At 45.6% G+C, this 27,881-nt stretch overlaps 9 protein-coding genes across 11 annotated transcripts; 5 read left to right on the plus strand and 4 right to left on the minus strand.

The window, feature by feature from the left end:
• Positions 1 to 60: 60 nt before the first annotated feature.
• GckIII (Germinal centre kinase III) lies at positions 61 to 2,923 on the minus strand. Its single transcript, XM_089462434.1, has 2 exons — positions 2,804 to 2,923; positions 61 to 2,515 (listed from the first exon to the last, which is right to left on the minus strand). Exon 2 carries the CDS (start codon positions 2,459 to 2,461, stop codon positions 413 to 415), a length of 2,049 nt encoding a protein of 682 aa, XP_089318560.1. The 5' UTR covers positions 2,462 to 2,515; positions 2,804 to 2,923; the 3' UTR covers positions 61 to 412.
• A 240-nt stretch (positions 2,924 to 3,163) lies between these two features.
• On the plus strand, positions 3,164 to 5,073 carry PGS1 (Phosphatidylglycerophosphate synthase 1). The gene is made up of 2 exons (XM_018013373.2): positions 3,164 to 4,427; positions 4,489 to 5,073. The coding sequence occupies exons 1-2, from the start codon at positions 3,363 to 3,365 to the stop codon at positions 4,906 to 4,908; spliced, it is 1,485 nt and encodes a 494-aa protein (XP_017868862.1). The 5' UTR covers positions 3,164 to 3,362; the 3' UTR covers positions 4,909 to 5,073.
• A 183-nt stretch (positions 5,074 to 5,256) lies between these two features.
• On the plus strand, positions 5,257 to 6,838 carry Trf4-2 (Topoisomerase related function 4-2). Its single transcript, XM_018013397.2, has one exon. The coding sequence runs from the start codon at positions 5,462 to 5,464 to the stop codon at positions 6,653 to 6,655; it is 1,194 nt and encodes a 397-aa protein (XP_017868886.1). The 5' UTR covers positions 5,257 to 5,461; the 3' UTR covers positions 6,656 to 6,838.
• Positions 6,839 to 7,041: 203 nt separating this feature from the next.
• On the plus strand, positions 7,042 to 9,593 carry LOC108617510 (uncharacterized). The gene is made up of 2 exons (XM_018013327.2): positions 7,042 to 7,183; positions 7,244 to 9,593. Exons 1-2 carry the CDS (start codon positions 7,089 to 7,091, stop codon positions 9,324 to 9,326), a joined length of 2,178 nt encoding a protein of 725 aa, XP_017868816.1. The 5' UTR covers positions 7,042 to 7,088; the 3' UTR covers positions 9,327 to 9,593.
• On the minus strand, positions 9,523 to 11,523 carry LOC108617531 (oxysterol-binding protein 1-like). Its single transcript, XM_018013351.2, has 2 exons — positions 10,542 to 11,523; positions 9,523 to 10,480 (listed from the first exon to the last, which is right to left on the minus strand). The coding sequence occupies exons 1-2, from the start codon at positions 11,502 to 11,504 to the stop codon at positions 9,731 to 9,733; spliced, it is 1,713 nt and encodes a 570-aa protein (XP_017868840.1). The 5' UTR covers positions 11,505 to 11,523; the 3' UTR covers positions 9,523 to 9,730.
• A 92-nt stretch (positions 11,524 to 11,615) lies between these two features.
• Nmnat (nicotinamide mononucleotide adenylyltransferase) lies at positions 11,616 to 25,342 on the plus strand. The gene is made up of 7 exons (XM_018013449.2): positions 11,616 to 11,753; positions 23,011 to 23,262; positions 23,340 to 23,737; positions 23,794 to 23,895; positions 23,949 to 24,100; positions 24,797 to 25,070; positions 25,128 to 25,342. Exons 2-7 carry the CDS (start codon positions 23,160 to 23,162, stop codon positions 25,173 to 25,175), a joined length of 1,077 nt encoding a protein of 358 aa, XP_017868938.1. The 5' UTR covers positions 11,616 to 11,753; positions 23,011 to 23,159; the 3' UTR covers positions 25,176 to 25,342.
• LOC108617500 (oxysterol-binding protein 1-like) lies at positions 12,340 to 15,701 on the minus strand. The gene is made up of 2 exons (XM_018013316.2): positions 13,337 to 15,701; positions 12,340 to 13,273 (listed from the first exon to the last, which is right to left on the minus strand). The coding sequence occupies exons 1-2, from the start codon at positions 14,963 to 14,965 to the stop codon at positions 12,524 to 12,526; spliced, it is 2,379 nt and encodes a 792-aa protein (XP_017868805.1). The 5' UTR covers positions 14,966 to 15,701; the 3' UTR covers positions 12,340 to 12,523.
• Positions 15,928 to 22,953, minus strand: ssh (Protein phosphatase Slingshot). 3 transcript variants are annotated; one of them, XM_018013277.2, is made up of 8 exons: positions 22,459 to 22,953; positions 20,661 to 20,897; positions 20,163 to 20,596; positions 20,035 to 20,100; positions 19,775 to 19,969; positions 19,421 to 19,690; positions 16,989 to 19,361; positions 15,928 to 16,125 (listed from the first exon to the last, which is right to left on the minus strand). In XM_018013277.2, exons 1-8 carry the CDS (start codon positions 22,513 to 22,515, stop codon positions 16,071 to 16,073), a joined length of 3,687 nt encoding a protein of 1,228 aa, XP_017868766.2. In that variant the 5' UTR covers positions 22,516 to 22,953; the 3' UTR covers positions 15,928 to 16,070. The 3 variants fall into 3 exon arrangements, with proteins under 3 accessions (XP_017868766.2, XP_017868775.1, XP_017868783.2); XM_018013286.2 differs by lacking the exon at positions 22,459 to 22,953 and adding an exon at positions 20,999 to 21,157; XM_018013294.2 differs by lacking the exon at positions 15,928 to 16,125 and having other exon boundaries at positions 17,282 to 17,423; positions 17,489 to 19,361.
• Positions 25,343 to 25,494: 152 nt separating the features above from the next.
• mah (solute carrier family member mahogany) lies at positions 25,495 to 27,863 on the plus strand. Its single transcript, XM_018013362.2, has 5 exons — positions 25,495 to 26,228; positions 26,344 to 26,453; positions 26,667 to 26,807; positions 26,872 to 27,078; positions 27,153 to 27,863. Exons 1-5 carry the CDS (start codon positions 25,582 to 25,584, stop codon positions 27,626 to 27,628), a joined length of 1,581 nt encoding a protein of 526 aa, XP_017868851.1. The 5' UTR covers positions 25,495 to 25,581; the 3' UTR covers positions 27,629 to 27,863.
• Positions 27,864 to 27,881: the final 18 nt, after the last annotated feature.

The raw sequence follows: 27,881 nt of genomic DNA on the forward strand, positions 1-27,881 counted from the left end.
AAATAATCGATTAGCCGCCACGATTTAAAGTGACACTGGGCGGTAGATCAAAAGTAAATGTAACCTTTTTATTTTGTTTTATTTTAAAGTTGCATATGTTTTACATTATATTAATAATATTAATATTGCAGATAAACAAACGAATACATATTATATGCCTAAATAACTGTCGGATAAACATTTGCCACATGGCTCAGTTGAAATACGTAATGTACAACTACATAAGTATATATAAACTTTCGTTTTTCATAAGTCTAACGCTGCTTGCTCCATTGGCCACTATGTCGGAATATGTTGGTTACTGCTGCTGCTACTTTTTTTGTTGCTGCTTGTTGGGTTTTATTTAACATGTATAGTATTTATATAGAATATATATGTTTTGTTTTGGAATATGGGCAGGCCGTTTCACGGTCTATTTGCGATTGCGTATAGCGCGATCCATAATATTATTGATTCGCGTCTCCGAATAGCCCGGCATCAGCATATGGATTAGCTCCTTCATGAACAGGTCACTAACTCCTGGACTGCTGCGCTCGGCCAGCTCAAACACCGACTTCAAATCGCCAATGTCACTGCCGACGCCAACGCCGTGCATACTCTGCAAATTCTTGCTGCTGTTGCTATATTTGCGCTGTATGTCACCCAGCACCGGGAAGAGCAAATTGTTTAGGCAAGCGCTGTTCGTGTGATATGACACGCGCTGGCCCTGCCCGGTCGCAAGCTTGCCGTGATTGGATTGATTGGAAGCCAGTGAATCGTTGTGTTCGGCAACGTTCATGCCACTGCTGCTGCTGTTGCTTACATTATTGGCGCTTGTCGCATGGAATGATTCACGGTTGTTGCTACGACGTTGCTGCTGGTGCTGCTGCTGCTGGTGGTGATGCTGGTGCTGTTGTTGATGCTGGTCCATGCTGAGTGGCAGGCCTAGGGAGGCACGACGCTCTTCAACTTGGTCCAATGTAGCAACCGAACGTGACTGACGCAGCTCTGGTTTAGAGCTGGCGCGTTTCTGCACTATATCAGTGGCCGAACTGGATGTGCTGACCGGCAGCATTCTTCCACCGCCAGATGATGAATTGCCAGCTGCTCCTGCTCCTATTCCACCTCCACCTCCTAATCCTCCACCACTCAGTGGCGCATTCAGCATAGTTGTTGTGGCATGTTTGTTGCTGTTCAAGTTGTTGTTGTTACTGTTATTGTTATTATTGTTGTTGCTATTGCTGTTGCTGCTGACCATCGTCGGCAAGTCGCTGCCAGACGCCGACGTCGCCGCCGCCGTTGCAATCGCATTACCCACGTTAGTTGCACTCGCAGCTTTGCTGGGGCCTCCAATACTGTTACTAAGGTTGCTGCTCGAAGCTGATTGACTGCTGTTGCTGCTGACGCCCGTCGTGGGCGAATGTGTCGTGGCCATAAGTTTCTGCATGGTCAGCTCGTGCTCCTGCAGCTGAAAGCTATTGACTCCGGCACGCGGTGCGCTATTGATGTGTAGTCCCTTAACGGTCATTATCCAGGGTTCGTCGTGACCGCTGCCGCCGACGCCGCTCTGCTTGGCATCCGAATCGGAATCGGAGTTCTCCGACTCAGTTTCGCTCTCATCGCCCTTAGAGAGTTTCCATTTCTTGAAGCGATCGATTAAGTCAATCAGATAGGCATTCTTTTTTGCCTTCTTAATGAACGGATACTTAAGCAGTTCCTTTGCTGTCGGTCGGTTCTCTGGGTCCTTGTTAAGGCATGCCTCGACAAAGTCCTTAAATGATTTGCTATAGTTACCAGTCAATTGGGGCGGATTGTTTTTCGGTATTAAGAAAAGTACACGCATCGGATGTAGCTCCGAATTAGGCGGCTCGCCCTTGGCCAGCTCGATGGCCGTGATGCCCAGCGACCAGATGTCCGCTTTCGAATCGTACTGTGATTGCTTAATAACTTCTGGTGCCATCCAGAAGGGTGTACCCACAAACGTATTTCGCTTGGATGTCGTATTGGTGAGTTGCCCAGCTACTCCAAAATCGGCTAGTTTCACATCGCCCAGCTCGCTGAGAAGCACATTGGCCGCCTTGATGTCGCGATGCAGCTTGCGCTCCGAGTGCAAGTAGTCGAGGCCTTTGAGTACCTCTCGCAGTATGATGCCAATGTGCATCTCTTCGAAGGATCCCGCTTTCATTAAGTCCAATGCAGAGCCGCCACCCAGGTACTCCATAATTATCCATAGTTTGGTGCCTTTCAGAAAGGATCCATAGTATTTGGTGACATACGGCGAATCGCACTGGGAGAGCACCATGATCTCCTGCTGTATGTCATCGATCTCATCCTCAGCTTCCTCCAAATCGATTATCTTGATGGCCACCACCTGCTGCGTTCTATTGTCAATGCCTTTGAAGACCTCGCCAAAAGAGCCTTTGCCAATGCGCTCTTGCTTGGTGAAGATCAACTCCGGGTCCACTTTCTCAGTCCAGGACATGATACCTTTTGTTACTTTTCACACCAGGCCAGCTGACTTCAAATTTCGGTTCGTCTATAAAATTTTCAAGCAAAAACAAAAGCAAGAAAAGGTAGCAACAAAAAATCCCAAAGCAAAGTGAGTTACGGCTAAGGCTGGCTATCGCTCTCGCTCTCTTTTTCTATTTTTTTTATTTGTTGTTGTTGTTGGTGTTGCTGCTGCTGCACGCACTCGAATCTGGTTGCGTTGCACTATTGTAGAGACTATTTTGATATCATGCACAACACATACACACGCACTCATCAACTATTTATCGTATTTTAATCCTTTGCGTTCACATTTAAAAGCATTTGAACAACGTACGAGCTATGTATTGGAGGAAGGCACAAAATTTTCGCAGTTGACTTCGTTGGCTTTTCTTTTGCTTGACTCTTCTTCTCTCCTTGCTTTTTGTTGTTGCGTTGCGCTGGCTGTGTTAGTGACGTACGACGGAAACATCGAAAAGTTTTTTTTAGTAATATGTATCGATATTTAAAACAGTACTAGATGGATCACATAACAGACTTTACCATGTTTTATTGACAGTTTTATTTACATGGTTATAACACACACGATTTTCAAACCGACTTAAATGATGGTTACAGACTTTACTATATGGCTAATACAGTGCTTTAATTTTCGTATGTTGATTGAGAAGCTGAAACGATAAAAATATTTTTATCGATAGTTTTCTTTAAATATTCAGCGCAGCAACAGCATGTAATTTTGATATGATTTCATAAAACCAGTTCAGTTTATTTAAATACTCAATCCACCGATCAATGAATGAAACCAACATCGCAATTAAGGTGAAAACTGCAAAAGAACCTGGCCCAGCCAGAGTAGCGTCAGCAGTGGAAGATTAAGAAAGCCCTCAACAAAAATGATGTACCTGCGCCGCCTATTCACCCAGGAACTGTCGCCCGTCACACAGAGCGACCTGTTGGGCTGCCTTCAACATGCGCCCCAACAGCTGTTGTGTGGCGGATTTGCTGGTGCACCCACTTTGGACAGTCTATCCTGGTTACACAATCTGGCGCCCTGTTTTCCGCTACGTGGAGAACAGATACAGGTTATCCATGAGCCGCATCACTTCTATCAAACCTTAATACAGCGCATCGCTCAAGCCAAAAAACGTATTGTGCTGGCCAGTCTGTACCTAGGTACGGGTCAATTGGAGAGCTCCTTTGTGCAAACGTTGCGTCACAGCCTAAAAGCGGAATCGTCACTCCGGCTAAACGTTCTCCTGGATTTCACGCGAGGAACACGTGGGGTGTCCAACTCTAAAACCATGCTACTGCCTCTGGTACGAGAGTTTGGAGAACAGGTACAATTTTCGCTCTACCACACGCCGGATTTACGCGGTATGACCAAACGATTCGCGCCACCGCGCTGGAACGAGCTGTTTGGACTGCAACACATGAAGGTGTACTTATTTGATGATGCAGTCATCATTTCGGGCGCCAACTTGTCCAATGACTACTTTACCAATCGCCAGGACCGCTACATACTAATTGAGGACAAGCCATTGGCTGATTTCTATGCGCAATTCATTGAACGTGTGCAGGAGTTCAGCTTGGCTGTGGGCGCTGATGCGGCCGAGAGACTGCATCGCAATTGGCGCATTCTACCCTACGAGGGCACTAAAAACCAATTCATTCGGCTGGCCAAAGAGCGTATAACAAATTTCGTACAGGATGCATACCAAAGACAACTGCAAATCAGAGAGAAGAGCAGCCAAGCCGACACGTGGGTGTTTCCCTTGTTAGAGATGGGTCAGATTGGCATTCACCATGACAGCGTAGTGACCAAACAATTGCTATCCAAATGCATAGCCGGCTCACGCCTTAAACTAGCCACCGGGTACTTCAATCTGACCCAGGAATACATGGACACCATTACGCACAAGTGCCTGGCACAATGCAGCATTCTCATGGCGCATCCAAATGTAGGTATTGGCTAAGAAAGAAACCCGATTTTCTAATATTATTTACGTTCTTTTGATGCAGGCAAATGGTTTCCAAGGCGCGAAAGGACCCGCTGGCGGTATTCCTGCTGCCTACACACTGATTGCGAAGAGTTTTTATGAAACCTTAGTGCGACGACAGCAAAATCATCGTGTAAACTTTTTTGAGTACGAAAAGCCTGGATGGACATACCATGCCAAGGGCCTCTGGTACTATTTACCTGAGGCTCGACTGCCCAATTTAACACTTATCGGTTCCTCAAACTTTGGCGAGCGCTCGGTCAATCGTGATTTGGAGACCCAGGTCTGTTTGGTGACTGTCAACAAGGAGCTCAGTCAGCGACTTCAAGAAGAATCGGATCGGCTCTTTGACTTGTCTACTACAGCAGAGCGACAGATTGTTCAGAGACCTATACCGCGCTGGGTACAGGCTGTAGTGCGCATATTTAGAAATTTCTTTTAGCTTTAAATACCGAGTCACATGCTTAGTTCAATTTGTTGATGTTAAGGGCTAGTTACTTTACATGTATGTAGTCTCCAATGTGTGTAGAGTTTCGAGTTTGATCTTGTATATTGCTGTAAATTTATTTTTTACACAGTCATACAGTAATAAAAAAGAACATGTTTTTAAACAACATGCCTTTGCATACATATTTTATTGAACATTTATTCTTATCGGCATTTGTCTTATTGGTTATGTTTATTTAACCCAATTACATCATGTCTAACTTATTTCATGATAAGCGGGTTTGAAAAAGGAACTAGTACATTTTGTTCGGTTCGAAATGAACTGGGTGGCAACTCTGTATAACGGCGCTGGCTTTGGCATTTGTCTTGTTCTTGTTATTCGGTTTGAAGAGAAATTGAAAAAGACAACAAATTACGAATTGGAATTGCGAATGAGCATTGAGTAACATTCAAGTGTCAAAAAAAGAACAACAAAACAATAGATAATTGGAATACGAGAGTGGAGTTGCGACTCTCAGTTTTTGTTCACGATTCGAGAAGGCGTCGAGATGACCAAAGTCGCGGATCAGTGCGAACCATGGATGGTTTCAAATGTTGAATATGGCAGCGGGGTAGCCGCACTTCATCAAGAGATTGAACATTTCTACAACTACATGGTTTCGACGCCCACGGAGTATATGATGCGCATGGAGGCTGTGCATCGGATTGAGCGTGTTGTACTGAGTATTTGGCCCGATTGCTGCATTGAAGTCTTTGGTTCTTTTCGCACCGGTCTAAATCTGCCCATCTCTGATATCGACATTGCTGTTAACAATTTCTATTGGCAAGGCTCGCCATTGCTTGAGCTAAGAGATACACTGATTGCACGAGGAGTGACCGATGATGTCAATGTCCTGGACAAGGCCTCGGTGCCGGTTGTTAAATTTACAGAGCAGATATCACGAATAAAATTTGACATTTCATTCAATACGACGTCGGGCGTTAAGGCGGCCGAGCTGGTGCAGCAGTTTATAGAACAGTTCCCAGAACTACCCAAACTAGTCATAGTACTGAAGCAATATCTACTGCTACAAGGCCTAAATGAAGTATACAGTTCAGGCGGTATTTCATCATATTCCGTCACACTCATGTGCATCAGCTTCCTGCAGCAACAGTCGCTAAGCGAGGCTAAGAACTGCAAGAATGATAACAAATTGGGCAAGCTACTGCTCAAGTTTCTGGACTTTTATGGACGCAAGTTTGACTACTTTAAGTATGGAATCTCTGTTCGTGGCAGCGGGGGAATCGTGGAGAAGTGTGTGCTGCAAAACTCTTTCGCTGATGGCAGCTGGCTATCGGTTCTGACCATTGAGGATCCTATTACGCCGACTAACGACATTGGACGCAGCTCGTTTGGAGCACTGGATGTGAAGCAAGGCTTTGAAGTAGCTTTTTTAAAGCTGTCGAAGCAGGTTGACATGGACGCCTCGAAAAGAAGTGGATCTATTCTGGCCAGCATTATCAATGTGCCACAGTCTGTGATGAGCTATCGAAATTGGGTGCACTTCAAGTTTCGACATTTGACCGACATCAGTGCGGAGCCTGTCAATGGCATAGAGCAGTATTTTGATATTGACGTCAAATTGCAATTGAATGCCACCACATCGGAGGATGAAGAGGAAGATAAGAAGGAGATAGGCAGCAATCTCAACGACATGCCTCTGACCCACAATGGTTGTCAATACAAGGGCTTAGGCTGTTAAGTTTAGTCATATATAATAATTTTAATATAAACATATATGTCATATATGTTTTGATTAACTGCTCGAATTTTAAAAATATTGTTTTTTTTTTTTTTAATAATTAGCTTGCATTATTCTGAATTCATCTTATCTGTACATAAATAAATAATAACAAATAACTGTAGCAGGAAAGCGCTACCAAAACTGAAGAATCTTTTTATTTGGCGCCATATGCTCAATGTTTTATGTATCGATATCAAAGCTGTGTTAGAGTGTGCTATCGTTTTCAAAGTCCCCGATTAAACCAATAGGATTGAACGATATATATCGTATACCGGCTAAGAGGAAGCAGAACAGCTGGGAGTGTTGTGTAAACGCAGGCCGTCAAAAAATTTGGCCGCACGCATTTTTTTTCATAATTGTAAATAAGTAGTTTTAAATTCGTAATAAAGACATGCTGCACATATTGCGTCAGCGTCATTGGGCATTAGCAAATGCCGCTCAACGTTGCCTACACACGACTACCAGCCGGCCGGGCTATATTGTTCTGTAAGTGTTGAATTCCTGGTTGCGGAACAAGTTAAGTTAAAACATTTTTTGTGCCCATAGTGTGCCTGAAATCGGTGAGGAGGGTCAATTGGGTGAAGGCTTGCTTATGCCAAATGGCTTGCCGGCGTTTACCGACATTACTATCGAGATGTGCCTGGGAGCTATTGGACAGCAGGCGGCCGCCGTGGAGAAAGCGATGAAAACCCTGGAGCTGGATATAAAAAATGGGAAGCAACTAAAAGGCTCTGATATATACAGTGAACTGGATGCAGTTACAGCCCCGTTGGAAACCACCTGGGGTGTAGCAAAGGCACTTTATCTGGGTAACAGCACGCTAATACCCACCAAATCCTATATGAACATACACGAGCGGGCGCGAAACGCGCGTGCTGCCAAGTTCTGCAACAAAACGGTGTATACAGCCCTAATGCAGCAAGAGGACCAAGCGGGCGAGGCAGAGCAACGATTGCGTCAAAAGTTCCTGCTTGAGGGCAAATTAAATGGCCTGACGCTGAGCAAGGACGGTCAGGATGGGCTCAAAGAATTGATTACACAGCTAGGTCGGGAGCGTGGCAACTTTAAGAACAAAGTTAATATGGCTGTACATGCATTTGCGCATGTCGTCAACGATTTTCAGCTAGTTCGGGACTTTCCGGACACTCTGCTGGAAGCCACAGCGCGAGATCCTAAGCAAGCACTCGAAGGCCCTTGGAAAATAACTCTACAGCAGCCAATTGTAGAGGGCTTCCTTAAATACTGTCCAGATCGTCTGCAACGCTGGAATGTGTGGCGCGCCAACGTTTTGAAGGCATCCCAGCAACAAGATAAAGCACTGGAGAATAGCACGCATCTGGAAAAAATTCGAGGCTTGCGCAAGCGACAGGCGAATCTCCTGGGCTATACCAACTATGCAGACATGTCCATGCAGACCAAAATGATTGGCAGTGTGGACAATCTAAAGCAAATCTTTGCCCAGCTGCTGAAATTTGCGGGTCCCGCGCAAAGCGTTCAGATAGAGGAGGTGCAAAGGTTTGCCAGTGCTAACGGGGCAGAGCATAAGCTAGAGGCGTACGATGTGAGCTACTGGGCGCGCAAACAACTCATAGCCGAGCATCAGCTACAGGAAGACAAGCTGCGAGAGTATTTCCCACTGCCACGTGTACTCTCCGGAATGTTCGCCCTGAGCGAAAAGCTGTTTAATATACGCATTGTAGAGCAGTCCAAGACTGAAGTCTGGCATCCTGCTGTCAAATTCTTCAATGTGTACGATAATGATGTGAGCAACAGCTCGACACCGGTTGGTGGCTTCTACGTCGATTGCTTTTCGAAGCAGCACAAATTCGGTCGCAACAATGGCTGGATGGTTGGCATACGGAATAGAAACAAAACAGCTGACCTTACTCCACTCTGCGCACTTATCTTTAATTTTACAGATCCGACTCCGGAGAAGCCCACGCTTTTGAGCTATGATGACTTGCAAATGGTATTCAAGACCTTTGGAACAGCGCTGCAGCATCTGCTAACCCAAGCGGGCTACAGCGACTTGGCAGGACTCTCTAACATCGAGTGGGATGCCTCGCAAGTGTCGGGCTATGTGATGAGCAATTTCCTGGACGACCCTTCTGTGCTTCAGACTCTGTCTGGTCACTATGCCAATGATGACATAATTGATATAGAGCTTGCGAAGAAGACGCGTCTGCTGAAAACACAATTGGCTGGGCATAAACTATGCAAGGAATTGTACTTAGCTGACTTGGATGTGGAGTTACATCGCTCGAGCGCCTTTTGGCTGGATGTTGTGCGTAAGATTTGGCCAGTCTATCAGTGTATGCCATTGGACAAGAAGGACGCTCATCCCTGCTCCATGACCGACATATTTGCTGGCGACTGGGCAGCCGCACACTTTAGCCATTTGTATTCCAAGCTGATTGCCGCTGATATCTCGAGTGGATTCGGAGAGGAGCGCAGCGATGAAAACTACGCTACAGTGGGTAAACGGTATAAACAAACATTTCTCAGCTATGGCGGTTCGGTGCCAACGGCGGAGGTATTCCGTCGTTTCCAGGGTCGCGATCCGTCAGTGGTGGCACTACTTAAATCGCTGGACATATTTATTACTTCCCAAACCACGGAACCCAATTAGATCGTGGCCAGATATCACTGTTATCTGTTGTTAACCATTTAGTTTAGAAAATGATGGCATTATTAAATCGATTTGCCACGTTTGTCGCGTTGGATTAACTGATTATCGAGTCAATAAACGACATCTTATCGTGCACATTGGCATTGAGGAGGGCGATATCAGCTCAGGTGTTCTTTAATGCTCATGACCGATTGGATTCTTTTCTTTACTGGCAACAGTTGCTTTATTTAAATAATACTTTACTAATAAACTGAGTAAATTTTATAACATTGCTCTTTGGATTGCTCACGTCTTTTTTTAGCGGAAGACAACGATGATAACAAAGAGTCAGCCACCTCTTTGTTGAAAGGTTAGATATTGCTGCTTCATTTCGTATTGATTGTCTTTACTTTTTAGCGCAGCTGTTAAAATATATTCGGACAGCCGCTCCAGTCTTGGGTCGCCTTGGCCTGCCAATAGGTATTCTTAGACATATGCATGAATTCTGTGCTGCCCTCCACGCGCTCCCGCTTGAACCACATGGGCTCATAGGCCGGAATGGGTCGTCCTTCGGCAATCGCTTGTTTCTCCTTTAGCTCCTGTTGTTTTCGCACCGCTCGCTGTTTCTCCTCGAGCCGTAGCTTCTCTCGATTGCTCTCATCCCAGGCGCCCTCCTCCATGCAACGCTGATCGGGTCGATGGCGTGAATCCGTTGGCGCCACACCCTCCTCCGGCTCGTTTAGCTGGCAGGCAAATACGGGCAAGTTGTAGTACTTGTCCGAATCAGGGGCAGCTGGACGTCGCTGCCAGGCAACCCTATACTCGCCAGCCGTGTAGCTGGGGTTCTTTGCCGACCCGTTGGTGTGCAGCACAGGAGCAATTTCGATTTTGTCATTCCACGTGCCACGTAGCAACCACTTGACCTCATTCTTCGGATTGAGCACCACCCCTTTGACGCTGCGCTGCTCCTCACGACCGAAATATGAGTATGGTATATAGTTGAGGATGCACTTGTAGCCCTTTGCTGCATTGCTGCCAACAATCTCCAATTGGCCTTCCAGATCGACCCACAGCTTGCCCACGATTATATTGTTCACAGTTGTTGTCACGCGTCGATAGAAATAGCGACGGCCCGTGGCGGGGAAAGAGACGTAGGCCCCGCCAACTGGATTTACCTGTTCCATTTAGAAAGAATGGTTGAGTAACTCAGATGAATCAGCTGCGCCAATCACTCACCTGCAAATACTTTCCACGAAACTTGCTTTGCAACGAGAATTCTTGCCAGCTTACCCATTCTTTGCTCTCACAATGCAAAGCCGTAATTGGCGGATGATGCGACACTTGTTCGGTGTGACAGCGCCAGCCGAGATCGTCAGTGCGATCGCATTCGTAAGTCTCCCCCAGCAGAGGATTGAAAGGCTTGTTAATCCGGGACTCTGCCGTGGCATATGCAGAGACCGTGAACGCTGCCAAATAGGCCAGCTGTTCGCACATATCGCTGCAGCTGGCGGCGATATCGAGCACGTCGGAGTACTCATAGTCCTCGACCAGGCGCTGCAGCATCGAGATCGGCTCGTTGAAATTTATGGGCATGGGTATTTTAGAGAGATCCTTGCCAATGCAGTTCTTCATGAGCGTCCACAGGCTGAGCGGGTAGTTGGGCTTGTCCGGCACACGGGTGCGACGATTTCTGATCATTTTAACCTCAGTGGGAGCAGGACTTACTTTATCAACAGCTGGCATCTTCACGCCCTTGGCCAGCTCTATCGATGTAATCCACGTCTGTCGTTCCGCCTCAGTTTCCGCCTTGATGCGAAAGCTCAGCTGCTTACTGCTATCCGAAATCGCAAACGTACAGGGATCCACGTGTTCGATTATGGCTGCCTTGAGCGTTATCGATCCGCGCGACGCCAGATGGACTTCAGACTGATCGAGGTAATAGCTAAGCACGCCATTCGAGAGCACAAACCAACGTCGCTGATACCCCTTCACATAGTTGGTCCATTTCAGTAGCCAGCCCTTCATTTCCGTGTTGCTTTCGCTGGCAGTGCGATTTTTCGAACGGTTTCGTCTCTTTTTCTGCGACAATCGTAATTTGTTGCTCGGAGACGAGGCGCGAGAGTCGGGCGCGGGCGCGGAGTCCATGCTCGCACTTGAGCTATTCCGTCGCTGTCTGTGGTGCGCTCGCTCGCCAGACATATTCAATTCCTAGCGAATAACTGAACGCAATTAAAAACGTCGACTCCCTGGTTGAGCGTTGCGACCGCATTTTGCTTGCGTTATCGCGCGAGCATTTCGCTAGTCGAACGACAGAGATAAGGTATGGCAGCATTACGATTCGCGTTCGGCTCAGTTTTTTGACAGTGAGTCAGTCAGATAGTACATTATCGCGGACGGTGAGAAAGGTGGTGCCATAGGTGTTTCTCTTCTCGTCGTCTTCCTAATTGCGTGAGTGCATGGCCTAAATGTAGTTGTTGGATTGACCACAACACAATTCTTTTATTTTATTTAAAATAATACTTTAATAATAAATTGCATAAATTTATAACATTTAACATATACTCGTTGCATTGTTTAGAACCTCATCAAATATGTATACATGTACATACATACATACATACAGCAAAGGTGAAAACAATTTTCGGTGAAGGGAACACACGTTTCTCCTTGTTGTTGCTGTTGCTATTATTGTTTAGAGTGAAAAGCTGTTTATACTTTTCACTAGAACGAATATGTCTACATATGTATATTGATTAGATATATATATATATAATATATATATATATATATATATATATATATATATATATATATATATATATATATATATATATATATATGTATATATATATATGTGTGTATGTTTTAATGGATGGTAAGGTCTATGTGCCATAAGTATTTAACTGATTAAAGCAAAGATTAAAATAAAACCCGAGCAAGGGAAAACAATTTTGATAATCGCAATCAATGCGATGCGAACTTGAGATTGAGCTCGCAATAAAATCATTTCAGTATCAGTATCAACATTCGCAGCTACTTTACAGTAATTAATTTATATATGCACTAAGTAGTGAAAAAATGTTATTACATCGATTAGCTTTATAGTTCTGTAAGTTATTGATCCTCTCGAGGAGTGGCTCTTTGTTATTAGTGGTTGACAGCGGAGTTTCGAGGCTTGCATATTCAATTAATTCACATAAGAGTGCGGCGTTTGTTTCTTAATAGATATCTGGACAGCCGTTCCAATTCTGGGCCGCTTTAGCCGCCCAATATGTGTTTTTCGTGACGTGCACAAATTCATCGCTACCCTCCACCTTCTCGCGCTTGAACCACATCGGCTCGTACACGGGGTATGGCCGTCCCTCGGCCGCTGCTTTCTCGGCCTCGGCTTCACGTGCTCTTCGCACCGTTCGCTGTTTGTCTTCGAGGCGCACTTTCTCCTTGTTGCTCTCATCCCACCTACCCTCCTCCATGAGACGCTGATCGGGTCGATTACGAGAATCCGTTGGCGCTACGCCATCCTCCGGCTCATTCAGCTGACAGGCAAGCGTGGTGAAGTTATAATACTTTTCTGAGTCCGGTGGAGGTGGGCGACATTGCCATGCCACCTTGTATTCGCCTGTGGTGTATGTTGGATTGTCCGCAGTGCCACTCGTTTCCAGCACTGGCGCTATTTCGATTTTATCATCCCACGTCCCGCGCACCACCCATTTAGCTTCATTATTGCGATTGATAACCACGCCCTTCACGCTGCGCTGCACCTCACGACTGAAGTAGGAATAAGGCTTATAGTTCAGGATGCACTTGTTTCCATGCGCTGCATTGGAGCCCACTATTTCCATCGTTCCATGCTGATCCACCCAGATCTTTCCAACGATTATGTTGTTCACAGTTGTTGTCACTTTGCGCCAGGAGTAGCGATGTCCACTTTTGGGGAACAAAATGTACGCCCCGCCCAGAGGATTCACCTGAGCAAGAAGTGAATGAGTTAAAGCTTTCAAGACAACAAAGGAAAATCTCAGCTTTCTTACCTGCAAATACTTGCCACGGAATTTGCTCGTCATGGAAAATTCTTGCCAACAAACCCATTGCTTACCCTCGCAGTGAAGAGCGGCTATTGGCGGATGATGCGACACCTGTTCAGCCAGATAGCGAAAGCCCAGATCATCCATGCGATCGCACTCGTAAGTCTCACCTAGCAATGGGTTAAACGGTTTGCCCGTACGCACCGCGGTTGTCGCATATGTGGAAACAGCAAATGCCGCCAAATAGGCCAGCTGCTCTGATTCGTCTGTTAGCGTAGCTGCATGATCCAGCACTTCGCAATACTCATAGTCCTCCGCCAAGCGTTGCAGCATGGAGAGCGGCTCATTGAAATTGATGGGCATGGGTATTTTGGACAGATCCTTGCCAATGCAGTTCTTCATGATGGACCACAGGTTAACCGAGTGATTTGGCTTATCCGGGACTCGCGTGCGTCGACTGACCACCTTATTGCCTGATTTGCTAGCTCTGTTAGTTGATGCCCTTCTCACAAGATCTGTTTGTGATTTCGAAGCTTCATCGACCTTGTCTCCATTGTTGTCATCGCCGCCGGAGGCAACGCGTGCGGCGCTAATGAGACACACCTGCTGCACGGTCTGGATGGTTCGTCTTTGCTCGTCGCTTTCCGAAGAGCTGCCTGTATGGCCCTCGGAGCCAACTTGATCCTCGGAGCTGCTACGCCGCTTGTTAAGCTTCAGTATGAATGTGCTGTCTATGGGCGAGTCGCCTGTTCGATCATAGCCATATTCCTCGGCGTCATAGAACTCAGTTTCATCGTCGGAAGTCAAGTTTGTGCCAGGAGCTCCAGGAGTCATGCACACCATTGTGCTTGACGATGACATTGGCAGCGGCTTATTCCGGCGTACGAATACGGCAGCTTGTTCCATTTGAGATTGCTGCTTGGCCATCTGCTCGATGATCTCCTCCAGTCGCTGGCGCTGCTCACGCTCGTGGTGCAGCATTTTGGACCATTTATGGCCTTGTGATTCAGCTGAGCGCAAATAGTCGTTGCCAGCATTTATCATTGCATTTGATGTAATCCTAAATAGCGTGGCCCGTTCATTGACAATCTTTGTGCGACTGGCCAGAGATTCCTCTTCATTAGATTCTAGATCATTTAAAGCACGCTGGAGTGCTGCACCATGCTTCGTAATTAGGTCGTAGCAGGTACGCATATTTTCCAGACGTTCGGTTAGATCGCGCACAACAGTGCTGATCTCTTGGCTGGGCACCACCTGTGCCGTCTCCTCTTCCTCCTCCTCTTCACTTTCAATAGCACGAATAGCTTTGGCTTTGGCCAGCTCCAACGATGTAACCCAAGATTGCCGCTCCACCTCGTTGGCTGCCTTAATGTGGAAGGTTTGTGTGCCACCGTTCGAGATGACAAATGTGCAGGAGTCCACGGTGTGGATGAGCGCTCCATGGAGCGATATTGTGCCACGGCAAGTGTGATTGATCTCTGATTGGTTTCGATAATAGCTTAGGACACCCTTCGACAGAACAAACCAGCGACGTTGGTAGCCTTTGATATAGTTTGTCCACTTTAAAAGCCATCCCTTCATTTCGGGATCGCCTCCGCCCTTTTCGGCGGCAGGCTTTGCCGCAGCGTCCGCCATGCTAGCAATCGGTCTGCCCCGAAGTCGTGGCCGTGCCCACCGTGACAATAAAAATCTATTAGCACTTGCTTGCTTACGACCTCGACCGCTTGTTGACCGATTCAGACTCAGATTCGGTTTCGCAAACGCCACGTACAATCGTAATGGGGGGGCTGGGTATGACAACAACTCCAAATTCAAGTCCGTAACAATAACTTTAATTAGCTGCTGTTTTAAGCAGCTGCTAGCATTATAAAGTACACTTTTGCAGTATTCGTAATCGCGTACACAATGAATTTCGTTCGCTTAGCGGCAATACTAAGTACTTTTTTCTGCACAAAATAAAGAAACTGTGGAAGTCAAGTGCGCATTTGTGTGCGTGTGCATAGGCGTATGTGTGTTGCGGTGTTGTGTGAGTATTTTATGGTGTGACCGACTCTAACAACTGCAAAGTGGTGGTATTTCCACGATATGCATTTTATTGGTTGTCAATAAATAAAAATAAAAAATACTTTTTTTTATATTAAAAACACGCTTACTATGTAAGCAGAATATTTTAAGCCTAATTATGGCATTATATTCTTTTCACTTTTTCCTTCTTTTTTTCATTAAATACTCCAACTAGCGCTGCCAACTGCTCAAAAAAATACTACATACAGATAACGTATCACAAGACCCGCGACAATTTAAAAATGATTTCTTTTTTCTTTTTGTGAAAATAAGTATTATAACGAAATGTGACTGTTCAAGATAATTGAAAGCTGCCATTTGTCCAATTATTTTTTAACGTCAGTGAGCGGTGACGCTAAGCAGACCTGTGTAATATTACAAAAAAAAAAAAAAAAAAAAGTTTAAGCACTTTAGCTTATATGTGCCGTAGGCTCGTTGATTAATTGAAAGTTGGCTTTTGCAACTGCCCTCTTGTAACTGCATGCGGCTGTCGCACACTCCCACATACAGAGTAAGATAATGAGTCACCCTGCTTGGTGGCAATACAATAAATATATTAATATTGGTATCGAATATAACATATCAAATTTTATAAGTTAATTAATTAAATTTGTGTTTCGTGGGTAGCACATTGATAATAAAATATAGGTGGGGTGTCTCATCAAGGTTCGGTGGCTCACTTCTTGCACTCGGCCCAGGAGTAGCGAAACGTGGCTATCATGCGGTAAAGGCTGCAAATACAAACTTGGTCGTAAAAGCTGATGGCAAAGTTCATTGGACGACACACACACACACACGCGCGCGCTTCCAAATAGACAAACATAATGTCAGCTGAGTCAGCTTATCGACGAAACGGGGCACAGGTGGAGTCGGAAACGAACGAACGGATGAACAACACACAAATCACCACATGAAATGCATACTTATGTGTACACATATAAATATGTATATACACATCTCTATATATATATTATGTATGTACATATATGTATATTCGTATATATACATATATATATATTCGAATATATACAATAAATCATTTATTCGTAGGCAGTTCTTGCATAATATAAAATAAATATATGTATATAGTTACAAGTAATTTAAAATACAAAATACAGTTTCATTTTCAAAGTTTTTGTTTTTTTTTTTTTTTTTTTTTTTTTTTAGTCCCTGACGGCACTTTTCACAAAACATTTAGAAATTGGATGTTGAGATGGATGGATGGGTGGACTGTTTTAAGGATTGCTGAAACAAATGCTTTACAAATAAACAAACAATTTTAAGGCATATCGCATAGTGCTTTATAGATTTATATGAATAGACACTGATTGATTGTGGACGAGAAGGAGGCGGAGGGGAGGGATGCGGTGAGAGAGAGACATATGTAAGGCAACGTAACAACAATGATGAATAAAAGCGAAAAATACATAAAATAAATACAGAGTAATAGGCAAGTGTCGAGCTGAAAAGCAAAAATAATGAAGTGCTTTATAGGCCTGCTTAGTTATTATTACGAGTTTTGTGTAGACGTGTGTTTGTGAGACTGAGTGTGTGTGTGTGTATGTGTGTCTAGTAAGAAAGATCATTCCTTTACATGGTATTGTATGCAGCGGTGTTGAAGCTTTGCTTTGGTAAACTTAGCCTAGTGAGTGGATGGGTCTTTCCATGCTGCGCTAGACGACGATGCTGCACTTGCTGCTGCTGCTGCTGTTCAGATTGTTGCAGGTGAGTTATGGTGTTGTGCTGCTGCAGTTGTAGCTGATTTAGGTTGCTGGCAATGTGTCGGGCAGGTGCGGGCGGCGGTCGGTTCTCACTGTAATCGTGTGCTCTGTTTGACAGCGATCGATCGTAGTAGGAGCGCGGGCGTTGCCTGAAGCTAGTGACGCTTATGGTGCTGTTGATGGCTGAGCTTGCTGCTGTATTGGCGGCGGAGGCGGTGGTGATGGTGGTGTTGGTAGTGGATGCTGTTGTGTTGTTGGTGGGTGGCGGCAGTATTGTGGCTATCGGCGTTGCCGCAACAGGATTGTTACTACAGGAAGTGGTTTGATATTTATGCACTAGACCTTTTACATTACGATCACAAGATTCGCTTACGCTGGAGTTGGATGAGTTGGCCGATGTGCTCGATGAGGACTTGGCCGCTGATGCAATTGCAACCACATTGTCAACCAACACATGATCGGCATGCTGTGCAACCGGTGATGAGGGCAGTGATTGATGTGTCGCCTTCTTGCTTGGAACGATTGCAGTCACATTCGTAGCGCCGGCAGCTGTGCTGCCAATGCCCGACACACCCACCACGCCCGCTTTGGCTTCAAAGTTCTGCTTGAGTATTTGCACATTGCCCGAAATGCGCTGATCCTCGGACACAGCAACATTGTGCGCACGCAACACCACAACCAGGTCAGCTGCAGTGTTCTTGTTCTCAATATCACTGGTGTGCATTAGCTCCTCGCTGTTACAGCGCAACGGCTGGCGCGGGCGAGTGGTGCTAGCCGAGGACACACTGCGAAACAGATTGGCACACTTCTTCTCACCCGCTACCGTTGTTGCTTCGCCTGCCGCTGTCGCTGTATCCAGGTCATCCAGCTCGTTCTCCTGGCAGCGCTTTTTGAGGGAAGTATTTTCCTCCAACTTCTGCTTGGTGCGCTTCACGGTGCCCAGCTGCGATTCGCTGGTATTGCAGTTGCTCGCGGTTGTGCTACTGCTACTGCGCTTCAGATCCTGAATCTCACCCTCAAAAATGGCTGTGGTGTTGCGGTTGCTGTCGTAGTAGCTGCAGGAACTTGTACGCAGCGGCAAGCTGCTGCGATTGTCGCCCGATCCCCAACTGGCATGCCGCGAGGGCAGTTCGCGCTGTCGTGGACCGCGCGTGCGAAGTACGGCACTGGGTGTCACTTTGGGCTGTTGTAGAGGTGCATCGAGGATGATGCCACCGCTAGGTCCAAACGATTCCGTCCAGGATTGCGTTTTTCGACGTTGACGCTTCTCACGCTCATCCACCTGCCCCACCGCTGTGGTAAACACATCCGATGAGCCGGAGTCGCGACGCGAAAACGATGTTTGCGTAATCAGCTTGGATAGTGAAGTCCACACGGGTCCTTGTGACTGTGCTGGTTGCGTTTGGGCTGGAGCCTGCGACTGTAGACTGCGACGAGGTGGCTCTTGATGAGCCTCGAGATCATGGACGCGTGTACGTACCGACAGCGGAGTATGTTTTTGGATGTGTAACACCTGATTCTGGGTGACGCTATAGTTCTCACCATTGCTTCCCGGATAGCGCATATTTTTCGGCTCCTCTGCAACGCTTCGCTCTGGCGTTAAATTCTCCATAGATTGACTCTGCTGCTTTATCACCTCTACGGCACATTGTGTTTTCGGCGATGTGCTACTCGAACGACGCATCATGCGACGCTGCTTTTGTGCGCTGCTGCGACGATAAGGACCATGATCGCTGCCTCCCTGTTGCTCACTGCCCGACTCGCTTGTGGATTTCGATTTGGCCTGATTGAGCGCCTGTATGAGTGGCGTTGGCTCACTTCCCGGCAGCAGGCGTGCATCTTTTGTGCTCTTCAAGTTGGTCTCACTCTTGCTACGCTGGAGTTTTTCCTTGTTCTTCATTGCATCCAGCATGCCGCTGTACGTTTCCAGCTGATTAAGAAAATTTTTGTTTGGCTTGATGCAGCTGCGACGCATCTTTACATGCTCCAGAGCACGGTGGAACTCCCATTTGTATGCCTTCATTGCATAAGCAATGACCACAGAAGCAGACCGACTTACGCCCATTTTACAGTGCACCAGCACCTTAGAGCCTTCGGCCTTGGCGCGCGTGATGTACCGAAATGTGTCATCCCAGTATTTGAGGAGATTTGTCTTCTCATCATCGTAAACGCGCACATTGAAATAATCAAAGGTGGCCGGAAAGAAGTTATCAATCTCCCGCGTAACATTTATAATGTGTCGAACACTGCATGAAAGAGAAGTTGAATAGATATATAAATGATTCGGTTTACTTAATGTAATTACCCATTCTTTTGCAGCTCCTCCAAATTGCTTGCATTCCATTCCGAGCCCAAATAGACGTGGTCAAATATTTCTGTAGGCGCATCCATTTGGCCCAATATACGCAGCATTTCAGCGTCTATAAACGATTTGTATTCGCCTAGATCCATATCTAATAAATCTTCTAGGCGACCGCGTATATACTTGGAGGTTACTTCGTCCAAATCTACTGACATCATGATTGCTTTGAGCTTCATTTTAATGACACTTTCAGTTTCCTCCTTGGCGGTTGGTCTGCAAACCGAACAGATAGACATAAATATATGAAATATTGTCTTATATATTGATCGGCATTGTCAGCTAGCAACAATTTCCTACTTGTTTCTTATGGCATCTGGTGAGGGCGGGCGTCGGCTCTCGAGCGCATCCATGGCATTCCATTCATTTAAACACGACTGATCTGACTCAATGCGACTTTCGTATATGGATAACCAATCGTGGGATGGTCCGCTTGGATAGAAGTTGTTTTCACGAGCCTTTCGAGACACTTTGTGCAGCGTTTGCAGCGCTGACCTATAAAAGCAAGCAGTAAGCCATATGTCAATGGAAGATCTGCGCATTTAAAAAAATGTACTTACCACATAGCTTGCACCGATACGGGCTTGAATATGTGGGTCTTCTCGTAGACGGCGACACTAAAGCCGCTGCAAAAATTGAATTCAATTAATTACAATGATTAAACTGAATGCCACTATTCGACACCCACCCGTCGCCATCCAGGTGAATGGTTGTATCCGCGAGTATGGGCACGACTAGGCCGATGGTCGTGCTCTCGTTGCAATCAATGCCCAGCAGGCAGGATTCCTCCATGCCTGGGGTATTCTTGTTGCTGTCGCCGGCGCCACCAGCAGTTGCCGTTTCCCGACCATCCACATCACATTTTAGGCTTTGACGATTGGCGGCGTTACCTGATAAACGCTTTGCCGCTTCATCTTGGACAAGTTGCTGCGTTTTGTGGCTATCCACGGATAGCTGGCGTTGCGCAACAGGTGTCCCAGGCGGCGCTGTCGTCGACTTAACAGAATTGTGACGCATGATTTTGGAGCGTCGCTCACTGCTCGCCGCCGTGCGGCAACAGTTGCGCGAGGCGATCACAAGGTAGCGTGTCCGATTCGGACGCTGCGACTCCAGTTTGACAGCCTGCAATGATAAGTACTTTGTGAGCAATTGATTGTATAATGAATTGATATTTTTTGTGCCATACCATTTTCAATGTGTCCTCACGTTCCAGTAAGTAAAACATTGATTTTAAATGCAGCTGTATGTCCGAGTTATTGCTTTGCGTACTATTGGTGGACCGTGTGGAGTCTGTGCTAAGACGTCGCTCTGCATGCTGGGGTATGTCTTTGAGTGCTAGCACCAGAGCGGTGCCCTTGCCAGCAAAATAACATTCGCTCCTTTCGCTTTTGTTGTTACCCTCTTCGTCCTCGGCCTCGCCATCCTGTAAACGATATTCCAAACGTTTAGTTTATGTTTATTTCCTCAGTCAATTTCTTTTTCTTCCGCGAATCGCGGCTGCTGTAAAGAGTGACTCAGACTCACCCAACGGTGTATACAAAATATAATATCTGATTGTGACATTTTTGGAGTTGAGTGAAATTCGTAACCAAACAAACTTGATGATGAATTGCTTTGCAAATCAAAAGAGAAGCAGACGAGAGAGCGAGCAACCGAGCGAGTGTGCGTCGCCACCTACATGGTGGGAAGCTTATGTTTACAATATTGTCTAATAAATACAAATTCCAAGGGCAGGCCGTATCCAAGGTCTTGAGAACTATTTGTTGTTGTTTTTGTTTTTGTTTTTGTTTTTTTTTTGGGTGGGGGCGAGGACGTTTTCGTTGGCGCGCTAACGGAACCAGCCAGAAAAATCACAGAGCGACGTTGACAAAACTACAAATAAGGCAATGCAAAATTTTCAATTTATTGAAAATGGAAGAGAGCGCGCGATGAGGCGACATAGTGTGGCAGCTGCGACGTCGCGAGGTCTGCTCGGATTTGCTTCAGTTACAACAATAAATAAAAAGAACAAGATGTGGGCTATCGAGAATGGTCGATAAGTGAATACCCTATACCCTATTGCCGTTGTTATGCCAAAACAAACATTGCGATAATAACAGTAAATTCTAAAGTGAGATAATAACTATACCAGATATAGATACGGTTTTAGTAAAGCACCACAGCTGATAATCTATACAATGGTTTTATTTGTTACTTTATAAATCAACCATTGAATCATTAACAAACTAAGAAATAATTTCTATATTGAAGTATATAAATAATCTCTATCGATGACTCCTTCGCTTTGCCGTAGATATTTACATTTTAACCTTTTGCACTGTGTACAGGGTATTAATATAAAAACAAAAACAACAACTATCACAGCAAACAACAAACAGATGCGCGAATCGTGGCGCGACTGATGATGATGACGCTGATGACGCTGACAAAACGCCCACAACAGAAACGCTAAGAGAGTAGCGCATGGAGCGACGGCAGTGGAGAGAGCCTTTGCATGATATTCGAATTAAACTAAATTGGCCATATGGGCTGCTCGTCCGTCACACGTATGTATACACAACAAAAGGATCACTGACTAGCACGGAACACGCACAGGAAGCGTTTATAGGCGGTGGCTAAAGAACACAGACGTAAAACCCCCTGAACTTAAATAAGCTCCATTAACAACGCGTAACCAAAACAAAGCAAAATCATAGAGAGTGAGCGAATGTGAGAGAGCATGAGGTCGAGAGCGACGAAGCAAGTGAGCGGGTGAGTGCTTGATTACAACACACACACATACGCGCGCGTACACACAATCAAACAAATGCGTAGCTGGTTGCAGCTGTAAAATTGCACCTTACATAGAAATGGGGCAACTCAAATATTTCGCAGGCCGCCCGTTGCTCCCACTTCCTACTTCACATTAACTGCACACATACGCTCACATATATTTATATACATACAATTTTATTTATATATGTATACATGTATGTGCAACTCACCGAATTCGAGCCTGAGCCCGCCACACTTGGTGAACGCTGCACTGTCACTAGAGCCATTGAGTTCTGTTTAAGTCGTTTGTTGTTTCTTCTGCAACGAGTTCGTATCCAAGGCCTTCGTTTTGACTTATGTTGGCCTTTTTCCTTTGCCTATCCTTTGCTGAGGTTCGTTGGTCTAATGTGCGTGTGTGTCAATGTCTGTATGTTGAGTCAAGTGTTGGGGCGAAAATTCACAAATGCATTTTCATTTTGTCGACGTCGTTTCCTCTCTCAGTTGTTTTTGCACTCGGCACTTTGTCTTCTCTAACTTAAAATACTAAGATTATGTTGGCGCGTTGCACCAGATTGTAAAAACAGCACACGCCCGTTTTAATTTTTTATACTGCACAACGTATACGAATAAATATGATAAATGTTATTACAAAAAGGTTTTCAAAGAGCCAGAGCTAAAGGCAGTTTAGCACGACGACGCCATATTTAATTTTATAGTCGATAGCATGCACTCTTAGTTCTGAAACTTATCGAATACGTGCCAAATTGTTGTATTTTGGACAGGTTGGCAGCTCTGCATTATTTATATCGGCTGTCGCGGCGAATTATAGAGGTTGTGGTGCGGCCTAAACAGATGGCGAAATTACTTACGACAGAGATTGAAATTAAATAAAAATAAAATTTCTGGTGAGCCCAGGCAATAATTTAGGCAAATGTCCGGATTTATTGAGGAAAAATCCTTTATGTTGCCCCGCGTGGCGCTCATAGCATGTGGATGCTTCAGTCCACCAACGCCAATGCATATGCGTTTGTTCGGTAAGCATTTTGTTTACGAGAGCCCGGTGATAATCGATATTGACATTGACATTGACATTTTATCCTAATTTAAACAGAGATAGCACGAGATTATTTTGAGCTTCGTGGCACGCATAAAGTTGTTGGCGGTATAATATCACCCACACATGACTCATATGGCAAGAAAGGACTGGCTCCAGCATTGGATCGCTGCGCCATGATAAAGCTGGCTGCTCAATCCTCAAATTGGATACGCTTGTCCGATTGGGAGGTACATCAGCCACAATGGATGCGCACAAAAGCGGTGCTGCATTATCATCAGAACTATTTGAACAACTACATCAATTCGCCATACGATGAGGAGCCAAATGAGCTGCTACCTGGCTGGTTGCCACCGGGATTGCGTGAACGACGGGATCCCATTCGTCTCAAACTGCTATGCGGAGCTGATTTATTAGAATCTTTTGCTGTGCCCGGCTTGTGGGCCGATGAGGATGTAAGACAATAATGACATAGCTAACCTAGGTCCGGGTTAACAATATTTTGTATTAGATTGAAGAAATTGTCGCTAACCATGGATTGGTCGTCATAACCCGTTGTGGCTCTAATCCTGAAAAGTTCATATTCGATTCGGATATTCTAACAAAGTACCAGGTAAGTATATAAAGTAGTATCGCGGAATGTTTTAAGGAACATTTCATTTGTAGCAAAACATAACGCTTATTACCAACTGGGTGCCCAATGAAGTGAGCTCTTCTCTCGTTCGTCGTCTTCTAAGTCGCGGAGAATCCGTGAAGTATCTTTTAGATGATATGGTACTTAATTACATCAAGCGCCAGGGCTTGTATAATGTAAAATCGTAAGTGCTAACGCTCGTTCAGTCAGAAATGAATTCATATTCGTGCACCCACGCTTGAAACTTGATACGTACACTGAAGGGGCTAAGCTAACGCCGCCTGCTACACCCAAACACTGCCATCGTAACACTATAAATACTTCACTTTGTCAGAACATAGCCAGTATGCAATTGCACGCACGACCAACAATTTGTATCTCTCTCTTTTGCAATGACTCCAAACTGAAGGCTGGATACGCCGCCTGAGGGCAGAGAATGACGTTGCACGCACTGCACCTTACTCCGTTTAGATGTAGCACCAAGTTATCTAGAGGCACGGCGGCAACATCAAACCCACCAACTCCACCTCTGTTTCCACCAACGACAATCAGCCAAAAATATTCTCGTGCAGTGGCGCCTTTTTATGGAGTGTGAGTGTGTTTACACAAAAACTTTAAAACCCAAATTTTGCAAAAATTTGATTTACGTAATATCCAACTCTTGCATGTAAATATATTCACTTTTAATATATATAAGCATGAGAACACGTATGTACACTTCTTATACGCCTTAGTGTTGTACAGTTTTCCAGTGTACGTATCAGCGTAGATTGCACCAATGATCTCTAATTGAGAATAATCCATACCAATAATACGCTAAAGATCATCATTATTGTTGTTGTAATTGTACTGACACGCCTACATTGATAATGGATTTTAGTAAGTATATAACGGATGCAGTGCGTCCAGATCATTTGAATTTCAATCGCGCATATATGGACAATAACAAGAATGCAATCAAACCGGAAAGCGAGCAACCGGAACAGCTAATGGAAGATGAGTCGGACAGTCCGCTCAGGCAGCAGACAGCGCGTGTATTTTGCTGCGGCGAATCGTCGCGCACCAGCACCAAGCTGCTGCTGAGTCGCCCTGGTCCCGGTCAGGCGGTGCAGGTTATGACAGTGCAGAGCAAGGACACCATCGATGGCTTGGAGGTGAGTAGAGAACAGCTAGGGCATCTCAAGAGTTAATACAAAGTGCTTAATTTTTAGCAATCGCAGCCCAAGAAACAGAAGATAGCCAAAGTGCAGCAGGTCTGAGGAGTTCGAATACCAAAAACTACGGAGTTATACAGGCTGGATACCTATCCAGGATAACTAGGAATGAACAATGTTTTATCGTTGTTGTAGATATCACATTGTACACACATATATGTTTATCAGATATGTACTGGTAAAACGTTAAATATATCCTATTTAGAGGCGTTTGCCATTCGCATCTATCTTTGGGTCAGTCTAACAAACTGGAAGGCATTGAACTTGCAACGTGCATTGACCTTGCAGCGGCAGGGCTTCCCAGCTGCAGCCATCGCTCGCTTGTTGTCATATCGAATGACAAACTGTTGCAAGCCAACTGAGTGCCACTCTCTGGTTCTTGGTGGTGCTTAGAACCACCATCAGTTGCGCTCTTTCAGTCGTCGCGTTTGGTTCGACGTAACTGGCGTGAATGTTTTTCTTTCGGCGTTCGAATGTCAAGCGTGCACCACGTCCGTCGCGTGCTCCGTCCTTTGCCCTGCCCAAGCGGCGTACGTCCGTACTATTGGCACCCTCGAATCAACATGATCAGCTGCCGTTTCTGAGACGCTCGCGGTTCAGCGCCTTGCCGCACTTTCGCGCCCACGAGGATGAGCCCGAGAGCCTTTCCCTGTTCATTGCCATTCTCTACGTGGTCGACTTGTTTGGCATCTTTCCGTTTCTGACACTGCCCGCGCTGCTGGTTCGGCTGGGCTACTTTGGAGTGTTGCTCGTTCTATCCATCATCTTCCTGCAGATATACACATCCTTTCTGCTATCACAATGCTGGACCATGGCCGAGTATCTGGATCCCTCGATACTGCAGAAACGCAACTATCCTTACGCTGCACTCGCCGAACTGGCCTATGGACCCTGCGTCAGCCTCTTGGTATCCATCCTACTGGACCTGAGCATCTTTGCCCTGGCCGTGCCCAGCATTGTCATGGCAGCCGAGAACCTGGAGGCGGTTGTTCTACGCATGAGCGCCGGCCTCTATAATTTCTCCTACTGCTACTGGGCCATTATTGTGGGCCTGGTCATCTGTCCACTCATGTGGATAGGCAGCCCCAAGCACATGCGGTTAGTTAATGTTTTGTGCTTGAAATTATTTTTAGCGAATATCATCTTTATGATTAGGATAGTCTAACACATCTGGCCATATATATATATATGCATATATATTTCTATATTTCAGAGGCCTGGCCATTACAGCCGTTTGCGTCATGATAGTAATTGTTGGGTTGCTTTGGTATTGCCTGCTCGATGCACCGGCCATTGGAACGCCCTTTCAAGGAGTCTCGCTGGGTGCGTAAGCTACGCTAAATTTTATAGGAAGACCTATAGATATAGAGTGTTTACATTTTCTTGCATACATTCCACGTTGTCTAATTAAGCGAGACTCTTGTTTGTGACATAATAATGTAAACAATGTAAACAAGTCTGAAATGTAAACAAGGCTTGTTAACTAGTTTTATCTGGTATATAATTTTGTATATTTTGGCTGTATTTTTGACACAGAGCTACCTGGTTTTCTGACCATCCTGAGCAGCTACAGCATTTTGGCCTTCCAGTTCGACATACATCCCGTGCTGCTGACCCTGCAGATAGACATGAAGCGCAAGTCTCAAGTGTCCTGGGCGGCGCTCAGTGGCATTGCCAGTAAGTGGAGTTTGCTCTTATGTAATGTGAATGCCGAAAGGCGAGTATATCAATTTCTGTTCAGTCACTTGCAGCGTGGCCATTGTGGGCGCCGGCATAGCTGCCTACAAGTTCGGCTCCATGATTTCGAGTAATCTGCTGCTCTCGCTGCCCACCAGTGTGCCCTTCTTTGTGATGCTCATACTGATGTCGCTGCAGCTGTGCTTCTCGGTGACGGTGGCCAGCTCGGCTATGTTTATGCAGATCGAGAACTTCTTCAAGTTGCCCGAGAGTAAGTCTGCGTCTAGTCTCCAAGGCCCCTCTATATATATGTATGTGTGTGTATTTGTCACCCTTCTCACTTAGCTCTGTGCTGCAAGCGCATTCTCATTCGGTCCTGTGTCCTGGCTCTGGAGGTGCTCGTGGCGGAGTTTGTGCCCAGCTTTGATGCGCTCATGAATGTGATCGGCGGCACCATCACTGGCCCATTGGTTTTCATACTGCCTCCCCTGCTGTATCGGCGCATTCGGCGCATGGAACGTGTGCATCAGCGCATTGCCGCCGAGGCCAGCTATGGCAGCCTGCCTCTGGATCTTAACTATGCTCCCGTTGAGCTGGAAATGGAGCCGTTGCTGGTATCCAAGAAACCGCATTCACCACCGGGCTGCTGGCTGCGTGTGGCGCGTCTGCTGAATCGCTTGGAATGCGACATCTCCTGCACCATGGCCGTCCTAATTTTTGGTGTGCTAGCCACCTTTCTATCCACCTATCTCAATTTGTTTACCCTGACGGATCTGTTCAAGAACAATTCGCCTTGCCTGAGCAATCTAACGGCGCATTAGTCAAATCCGTGCTTCTCCCTCAACCTGAGCTGCGAAGATTAAGATTCAGACATCTCTATAAATATAATCTACAGCTCATCAGAGTTGATGTGCTGAGCTTTTGGGTATTCTATTTCCGTCCTTCGATAAGTTCAGAAACCTCAATTACCAATTTCGATGCAATATTTGTTTAATTAATATGTTTTTTATAACCTAAACTACAAATTTAATAAATTTATTATATTATATACTAGTAGCATGCACAGCTGTACTA

This window comes from Drosophila arizonae, chromosome 2, assembly GCF_054131065.1.
Source record: "Drosophila arizonae isolate 15081-1271.41 chromosome 2, UAZ_ARI_1.0, whole genome shotgun sequence".
In the NCBI taxonomy this organism is placed as follows: Eukaryota; Metazoa; Arthropoda; class Insecta; order Diptera; family Drosophilidae; genus Drosophila; species Drosophila arizonae.